Source organism: Berghia stephanieae, chromosome 3 (assembly GCF_034508935.2).
Source record: "Berghia stephanieae isolate SIO BIC M18660-M18661 chromosome 3, UCSD_Bste_1.3, whole genome shotgun sequence".
Lineage (NCBI taxonomy): Eukaryota > Metazoa > Mollusca > Gastropoda > Nudibranchia > Aeolidiidae > Berghia > Berghia stephanieae.
Window position 1 is genome coordinate 59,924,731 of NC_088362.1, and position 10,186 is coordinate 59,934,916.

Consider the following 10,186-nt stretch of genomic DNA (forward strand, 5'->3'; position numbering starts at 1 on the left):
AATCTGGGCTTTTATTTGAATGTCTGGATGATGTACATTCAATTATCATCATTGGCCCTTGATCTCTTTTGTCATTATTAACATCTACAACACAATGCAAAGGAATATAATTACCATCTATCAAAAAGCCACTATACGATCATAAGCCTTTTACATATGTGTGCAACTACGCCACAGTATGATACTCACCTTAGTATTGGAAGGTCCAGGGCTCGAGTCCCGCTCAGAGCGGCGCATAGTTGAGTCCTTGGAAAAGGGTGCTTAACTCACATTTTCTCACTGTACTCGTAAAACGAGTACCTTGCCGTTAACAGGGTTGCCTCTGTGTGAACAAATGTAATATCGCCTCACATGCGTCATGTCTAGTGTTGGGTTGGCTAGGGATCCCATGTAAAGTGCTTTGAGCACATGCATTGGGTATGGCGTTATATCGAGGCCTTCGTAAAGTTATGGCCTGATACTGACCAAAAAATGACGTCAAAATGTCATTCTTTTGCAACAAAAGAAAACAAATTGTGAGTTGTATTCAATAGTTCAACCAATGAAATAACTTGTTTCCATGAGCTCTACTAAAGACAACTCACTAGGCGGTGCAAAAACCAAATAATGACGTCAATCTGCCAGTCCTTTTGGATTTCAGTATCAGGCTATAACATAACGATGGCTACGGTTATATGCGGCTATGTGGTCTAGTGATATGACAATCGCTTTCTGATCGGAATGTCCTGGGTTCGAGCCTCGCTCGGCGCATATTTACTCATATTCTCTCACCGTACTCAGGTGTAAAATGAGTACTTGGCCGTCAACAGCGTTGTCACTGTCGGATAAAAATTTGTAATATCGCCTAAAAGGCGTCATGTCTCGTTCTTTATCTTACGTGTTTCTGTTGGCCAGGGATCCTTTGTAAAGCGCTTTGAACACGTTTAGTGGATATTGCGCTCCATCAATTTATAGATAGAACGAAGATGACGTCACTCAGGTCATTGTTATTGCTATTTGCCATCCATGTTTACGAGTAATAATCACTAAATTCTATTAACCAGACTATAAACGTTTTAGATTACACATAGTTTTGTATGTTGGTCCGTTCTACTTCCGATGGCGATGTTGTGAGTTTCTTAGCCAAGCCCATACTATCTATACTATACAAAGCATGTATAATCTGAAGCAACTGCCAAACAATAAGAACAATTCTAAATCCAATCGTATTTTACTTTATTTTCGATTTCAACAACAACAATAGAGTTTTAATAATTCATTGTATCATTAACAAAATATGTAAGTAATGGAGTCTTGCAAAATCACAACAATGGGAAGAATTTATTCAAAACGATATTAAATAACCACATGTTATGTACAGCGTTCTTAATGACCTGCATCAATCAGAATTAAGCTTTACTTATTTATCTCTTTACTTTTCCATTAACCAGTTAACTGCTATACTTTGGAAAAATCGTATTTAAAAGTTTTGGCCAGAAAATCCGTCCTTCAAATATCCATCGATTTAAATTACCCTCATCATGGCAAAAACTCTCAAACCTGGGACTTAAGTGACGACTTCGCAAGGTCCTAGGTTTGAGAGGGTTTTTTTCGCCAATATGGGGGATATTTAAATCGGTCTATACATTTGAAGGTCAAGTTTTCTGGCCAAATCTTTAAATACGGTTTGTTTTCCAGAGTTTTGAAGTTACCTGGTTATCGTTGATGACATTTTTGGTATGAAGTGGAAAATACTTTTTTGTTTCTACATGATCTGGTGTGGAGTAAAACAACCATTTTGACACATACACACACACACACACACACACACACAATATATATATATATATATATATATATATATATATATATATAATATATATATATATACTATTTGTTCTCACCTCGTGAGGTGAGAACAAGTAATTAATAATTCGCCCCAAGAATTTGTTGAGAACTCTACGTGGTTCCAGCTAACTCCCCTCAATGGCCGAGTGGTTAAGGAATTGCACTATGGCCCGGAAGGTCCCGGTTCGAGTCCCGCTTCAGGCACTTTCGTTTTTTTTCCTTGAGCAAGATTATTAACCCCCAACTTGCTCACTTGGACAAACATGGGTGATTCTTGTTGACATCAGACATCTTGTTTGATGAATTATCTATATTCCTTCGTGGAATGCCTAGACGCCATATCTTATAATGTCTTGGCCAAAGGGCATAATTATATATATATTATGTTGGGCGCTTTTCGTGGATTCAGAGACTGCGCAGAAAATCTAGTAATAGTAGTGGTAGCAATATATATATATATATATATATATATATATATATATATATATATATATATATATATTGGGCGCTTTTCGTTGTTTCACAGAGTGCGCAAAAAAATCTAGTAATAGTAGTGGTAGTCGTGGTACTGGTGGTGGTGGTGATATTATTGCCGATCTGCAGAATGCGTAACACTCGATTGATATTGCGCATCCTATGGATCCACGAGAATCACTGAGCTTCATCGACTGTTACGCATTCTGTAGATCGGTATTACCACCACCACCACCACAACCATAACCACTGCTACTACCACCACCACCACCACCCCCACTACAACCACCACTGCTACTACCGCCACCAACACTAACAAAATCACCACTACCTCTACTACCATCGTTACTACTTGATTGTTGCACATTCGACGAAATCGACAGTAGGCGTCTAAGATTAAATATTGTCGACCGAAGAGATGGAAATGCATCGAAACGATAGTCTCTACATAATAATGTGAGTGTTCTTACTTATTTTATATGCTCTAATCAATATGATCGAGCACTCTCATACCTACAAGTGCCCACCAACACGCGTATATATATATATATATATATATATATATATATATATATATATATATATATATATATATGAGGGTTGGTGGGTAATATTTATTTTTACATGTATACTTTCTTAATTATTTATATTGGCCGTGGCGACAGATACACATTAGGTATGTAAAGAATTCAATGCAAGTATATAGAAATAGAATGATTCAAGAATATGGGATTTAACATAGAATAATTAAATACGCATATTATTTGTAGAATGTTGTTAGATGTATTTATTTAAAATGTAACATTTTAATCATATATAATACATCTGAAGGCTGGTTTTCCAAAACTCAAAAAGTCGATATTCCTACTTTTTGATATTTTCCATCCATGAGATAAATTAAAATGTAAACTTTATTTTAAGCATCAATTGACACAAGAATTTCCTTAGATTTGTTTGAATTTGAAGTTTAAATATGATAAAATAATAGACCGAATTAGAAATTTTAGGGGAAATAATCCTCAATATCACGATATGGGGGAAAATTGAGTTAGGGACTTTTTGAAAACCACTCTCCAGTTTGTGTCTTCTGTTAAGTGATCATCATTTGTACAACCGTGCTTGATTGAAGAGTAACACACAAACACACACACGCATACACACACACAAACACACATACAAACACACTTGAGCATTTTTGAGCATTTATATTTATAGCGCAATATCAATTAAACATGCTCAAAACTCTTCACTACTGGGTGCCTAGCCAATAGCAATGCGAATTAACTAGTAGGACGAGACATGATGCCTATTAGGCGATATTTCATTTTAAATATTTCCGACATAGATAACGCTGTTACAGGTCCGGTACTCTTTTACTCCTGATAACAGTGAGTGAATGTGAGTAAACAGCATTGTCCAAGGTTTCAACTATGCATCTCTCAGAATTGGACTCAAACCCTGAAACTTATGGTCCGAAGGCCAGTTTCATACCACAAACCACATTGTCGCACAATAACTCATGCACACACATTATGCGCGCGTGCATACATACTAAAACTTGATATGAAATATGACGGACTGGTATTACACTTTACATCCAATAGTAACTTAATCACAGTATCCACAATCTCCCTAGTCTGTGTTTCACAGTCTTCTCATAATTCATAAATATTTGTTATTGTTTCCTTCAATTTCTGGAGGGTCTAGATAGCTCAGTTGGTTGAGCACTTGCTTCACAGCGAAAATATACAAAGATCGACACCGGGTGAGGTCGAGAATTTTCTAACCCCCCCCCCCCCCCTCCACCTCCCTCACCCCCCACCCCATTCCCTGTTCACCAAGCAGTAATTGAGTAGCTAAGTTAGTCCGTTATATCGGGCGGAATTGACTATGCTGTAGACTAGCTCATTTCACACATGAATACGATGATAAAATGTGAGTAAAGAGCCTTTTCCAAGGACTCAACTATGCGTCAAGCAAGGCTCGAACCCAAGACCTTCCGATCCAAAAGCGAGTGTCACACCACAAGACCACATAGCGGCACATGATTTTCCAGATAACGGGAGCTGGCTGGTATACAATATATAGACATTTCCTTGTAATGAGACATCAGGTCAACAATCTGTCTGAAAGACTTCTCTTTAAAATTAAATTATAATTGAGCCCTTATATACAGCAATATTCACAAAACGTTCTCAAGGTGCTTTACAAAGGGTTCCTGGTCGTTAGCAACACTTAACATTTAGGACCGGACAAGACTGCCTGTTAAGCGATATTACAATTTCTTATTCGGACAGAAAGACAACGCTCCCAACGGTCAGGTATTAATTTTACACCTGAGAGCGATCTGAGCCTTTTTTAAGCACTCAACTATGCACCATTCGGAGCGGGACTCGAACCCTTAGAATAATGTAGTCATCATGAAAAGCGGGGACCATTCATAATAGACACCAATGTGCACATATTATTACTATCATTACTATTATTATTATTATTATTATTATTATTATTATTATTATTATTATTATTATTATTATTATATTATTATTATTATTATTATTATTATTATTATTATTATTATTATTATTATTATTATTATTATTATTATTATATATTATTATTATTACTACTACTACTATTATTATTATTATTATCATTATTATTATTATTATTATTATTATTATTATTATTATTATTATTATTATTATTATTATTATTATTATTATTATTTTTAAGAGTATTATTATTTTTGACGATCTTGTTGTGGTACTGATATTTTTTAATTCAGCTAAATTTGGACCCATTGAAGAAGGAGGATGACGGGAGAGGAAGAAGAGAGGAAGGAGGAGGAGGAGGAGAAGAGAGAGAGGAGGAGGAGGAGGAAGAGAGAAGAAGAGAAAGAGGAAGGTAAAGAAGAAGAGAGGAAGGAGAAGAAGAAGAAGGAAGAAGAAGAAGAGAAAAGAGAGAAGATAAGAAGAAGAGAAGAAGAAGGAGAGAAGAAGAAGATGGAGAGAAGAAGAAGAAGAAGAAAGAAGAAGAAGAAGAAGAAGAAGAAGAAGAAGAAGAAGAAGAAGAAGAAGAAGGAAGAAGAAGAAGAGAGAAGAAGAAGAGAAGAAGAAGAAGAAGAAGAAGAAGAGAAGAAGAAGAAGAAGAAGAAGAAGAGAGAAGAAGAAGAAGAAGAAGAAGAAAGAAGAAGAAGAAGAAGAAGAAGAAGAAGAAGAAGAAGAAAGAAGAAGAGAAGAAGAAGAAGAAGAAGAAGAAAGAAGAGAAGAGAAGAAGAAGAAGAAGAAGAAGAAGAAGAAGAAGAAGAAGAAGAAAGAAGAAGAAGAAGAAGAAGAAGAAGAAGAAGAAGAAGAAGAAGAAGAAGAAGAAGAAGAGAAGAAGAAGAAGAAGAAGAAGAAGAAGAAGAAGAAGAAGAAGGAAGAAGAAGAAGAAGAAGAAGAAAGAAGAAGAAGAAGAAGAAGAAGAAGAAGAAGAAGAAGAAAGAAGAAGAAGAAGAAGAAGAAGAAGAAGAAGAGAAGAAAGAAGAAGAAGAAGAAGAAGAAGAAGAAAGAAGAAGAAGAAGAAGAAAAGAAGAAGAGAAGAAGAAAGAAGAAGAAGAAGAAGAGAAGAGAAGAAGAAGAAGAGAGAAGAAGAAGAAGAAGAAGAAGAAGAAGAAGAGAAGAAGAAGAAGAAGAAGAAGGAAGAAGAAGAAGAAGAAGAAGAAGAAGAAGAGAAGAAGAAGAAAAAGAAGAAAGAAGAGAAGAAGAAGAAGAAGAAGAAGAAGAAGAAGAAGAAGAAGAAGAAGAAGAAGAAGAAGAAGAGAAGAAGAAGAAGAAGAAGAAGAAGAAGAAGAAGAAGAAGAAGAAGAAGAAGAAGAAGAAGAAGAAGAAGAAGAAGAAGAAGAAGAAGAAGAAGAAGACATTCTTAAAAACAATTAGAAATTATTAGCCCTTAGTCGGCCTTTCAACTTAACCTTTTGACCTTCATGGAGTGTCTGACATTCATTTCATTAGTTGATCGTTAAGGGTAGAAAGTAATTCGCCAAATGACGCTGAGAATATGAAAACCCAATTGTCACAACAAAACAGCAAAGAATAGGCAATTTGATCGAACCTATAAAATAACAAATCGTACTGTAACAAGAAACCAAAGTTCTAGAACAATCAGTTACCTATTTTTAAGTTAAAATAAAGGAACTTGATATCGATGGTCGGCGGATCAAACCTCTGAAGTCCCGATCCTGGCTGGCGGATATTGGGAGTATTTTAGTTAGACGAATAGCGTCAATACATCATCCCCATATACCTTGATATAATATATGCTTTTAGAGGGAATCTCTTCTCTATCTCTCTCTTTCTCTCTCTCTCTCTCTCTCTCTCTCCTCTCATCTCTATATATATATATATATATATATATATATATATATATATATAAATATATATATCACATACACATACACACACACGCACACACACACACACACACACAGAGCCAAAGCTTATGGAGATCATAATATTATAGTAAACAATAAAGTTACTCTTTCGTAGTAGAATATATGGCAGAGATCTTGGTTGTTAGAATATGAATTCCATAGACCCTCAACACTTTGGTTGACTTTCCATGAGTACGAAAACACGTATGTACGCATTACGGGAACTTGGTCGTTAGAACATGAAGATCTCCAGTATTCTATTCTCTTTGTGTAGCAGTAACAGAGCAGAAGACGTTCTCTGTCTTTCGAGTTGTTGGAAAAATTGGAGTCTGGAGAAGACGAGGGAGTATACACCGTCAATTGGGGTAACTTTGTCTCAAGGGGAAACTATGTCTCTGTGAATTTGGAGATTCGTTACAGTAAAGTTATTCTTTCAGAATAGAATATATGGCAGAGATCTTGGTCGTTAGAAGATGAATTCCATAAACCCTCAACACTTTGGTTGACTTTCCATGAGTACAGGAACACGCACGCATGACGGGAACTTGGTCGTTAGAACATGAATTCTCAAATTAGAACGTCATCTTTCTCCAGTATTCTAATCTCGTTGTGTAGCAGTAACAGAGCAGAAGAAGTTCTCTGGTCTTTCGAGTTGTTGGAAATATTGGAGTCTGGAGAAGACGAGGGAGTATATGCAATAACACTGGTAGGCGTCTGCATGGACAATGGGACCAGAGGGATGGATGACAGAGGCAGAGGGGATGGTGGAGGTAGCGTGGCCAGACAAGAGCTGGAATGACTTCTGAGAGAACGTTCGTACTGGTCTGTCATCGTTGCCTTGGTGGTTTTCCGATCATGAGACCGGGACAGTTGGTACTTGCGATACAAAAACTGTTTTAGTCTTGATCGATATGTGGAATTTGTGACGAAATAAACCTGCAAATGAAATAAAGATAAAGATATATATATAGAATGAAGTTGACGTCACTGGGGTCTTTGTTATTGTTTTTTTTTTTTTTTGCTTGTGCCATTCGCGTTTATGAATAATTCTCACTAAACTGTATTCTAGAATAGAATACTGGAGATCAGACTATAACCGTTCAAGGTTACACAAAGTTTTGTGTGTTGGTCGGTTATACTTCCGGATGGTAATGTAGTGAGCTCCTTAGGCAAGCGCATACTATCTATATGAATAGAATCAGGCTCTCTTTTGTGCCCCTTATTAATATTCTATTAAGAAGCAGCGTGGCTCAACGGTACGGTCTTTTCTTCGTTCCCGAAAGGTACCGAGTTCGATCACCCGCCGCTGCGCTGTGTGGTCTTGAGCAAGTCACCTCGCCTTAGCTCAATTTGCGGCGCTGCACTGCGGCTGACGCTTGGGTGATTCCAGTCTTTCCTTGGAATAGACCATAGAGACAAATTTTCCCTCGTGGGACAAATAAAGGGAATTTTTTTATTTTATTTATTTTAATAGAAGAGAAGGAACCATATCGACGTCACTCAGCTCTTTATTATTGTTTTTTTAGCCAGCTATTTTTATGAGTAGTTCTCACTAAATAATTCAATCACATGCACACTATAAAACCTATATATATATTATATATATATATTATATATATATATATAATGGGTTCGAGCCTCGCTCGGCGCATAGTTGTGTCCTTGGAAAAGGCTTTTTCCTCGCATTCACTCACAGTACTCACATGTAAAATGAGTACCTGGCCGTTAACAGCGTTGACTCCATCAGAAACAATATGTATTATCGCCTAACAGGCATTATGTCTCGTTCAATTTGTTACGGGCTGCTGTTGGTCAGAAACACATTATAAAGCGCTTTCAGCACGTTTAGTGGATATTTCTCTATATGAAAGCTCAAGATTTTTCTTTTTTTTTTAATTTTTATTTTGTTTTTTTTTTCTTAAATTTATTTTGCTCGTTTCCTGATTATTTTGTTTTTGCTTTTTTAATCTATCTTTTAAAAATCTTTGGTTGTTCTTCAGATTTTCCCCAATTAGTAGGCAATATAGCCTAAAGGGCAGTACTCCATGACGATTATTCGGTGGTGAAAATTGATTTGTTGTGTCCGATTCATGACGTGGAATCCTGGGTAAAATTCTAATTACCCTACACTGACTACTTGAGAGATTTTTTTTTTTTAATTGAGCTTTTATATAGAGAAATATCCACTAAACGTACTCAAAGCGCTTTACAGGGCTCTCTGGCCAAAAGCAACATTTAACATGTAAGACGTGACATGACTAGTGTTAGCGATATTACAATTTATAAGAACAGAGCCAACCCTGTTAACGACCAAGTACTCATTTTACTCCTGAGTACGGTGAGATAATGTGAGTAAAGAGCCTTTCCAAGAACTCAAATATGCGCCGAGCGAGAGAGGCTTGAACCCAGGACCTTCCGATCCGAAAGCGAGTATCATACTGCAAGACTACATAACCGCACAATAGCATGACGCTTTATAATTTGGTGGTAGAAAATGTGTTGTGTCCGATTCATGCCTCGGAACTCTGGGTAGAATTCATTAATGTCCTAGACTGAATCACTCACTTCACTTCACTATTAGCGTCGTCCTCATTGACGTTAGCTGCCCGCACTTTGTGATGACAAAAGTCCGCCCATTCTCTTCGTCTGTTGACGGTATCATATAGTTCCCTTTCATTCATCTCTGTCCATTCTAGGATGTTTTTTTTTATATACGAGTATAACTAGGCCTAGGTCTTCCCCTTCTTCGCTTGCCCTCCATTTTCCCCTGTATCACATTTTGCATCAGCGTGCATGGGTTTCGGCATACATGACCGAAAAAAACGGAGTTTTCTCCTAGACTGAATACTTTCTATGAATCCACATCAGAAAAGAAATGTACGCCCTTCCGCCGCCGCATCATAAGATCCTGTCGCCTAGGCATTCCATGGAGGAATATAGATAATTCATCGAACAAGATGTCTGATGTCAACAGGAATCACCCATGTTCTCCAATTGAGTTAATCTTGCCCAAGGAAAAAAAACGAAAGTGTCTGAGGCGGGGCTCAAACCTTCCGGGTCACAGTACAATGCCTTGAACACTCGGCCACTTCGCCCCCCCCCCCCCCCCAAACCGCTCCTAATCTACACCCGAGGCGAAATAAATCTATTACCCCATTGGTGGGTTAAGATCAAAACAACATAATCTCATGTAGGTTGTTTTCAAGCGACGGGACAGTTGACCATTTGGCAGAGTTTCACGTCAGCTCATATAGGCGTCAACAGTCGTGACGTTACTTCCCTCGTAATGACGCATCGTAACTTATTAACTGGTTCTAAACTATCGGAACAATGGTGGACGCCCTGATGAAATACTTCTTCGACGAGCATAAAAGTGTATCCGGAGAAGAAAAACATATTAAATTTGAACATTTTTCGACTTTTATACATTCTGATCACATGACACGTGAAAAAGTTCTCGCCAGCTTGAAG

The 10,186-nt window shown here is 37.2% G+C and overlaps 1 protein-coding gene across 1 annotated transcript in view; it reads right to left on the reverse strand.

Moving 5' to 3' along the window:
- Positions 1–6,916: 6,916 nt before the first annotated feature.
- The window catches only part of LOC144969609 (visual pigment-like receptor peropsin), a 31,254-nt gene continuing 27,984 nt past the window's right edge, over positions 6,917–10,186 (reverse strand). Inside the window, exon 6 of the mRNA XM_078908750.1 lies at positions 6,917–7,651. Within this exon, the coding sequence (XP_078764876.1) occupies positions 7,283–7,651 (369 nt within the window). The 3' untranslated portion in view covers positions 6,917–7,282. The remainder of the gene's footprint in view (positions 7,652–10,186) is intronic.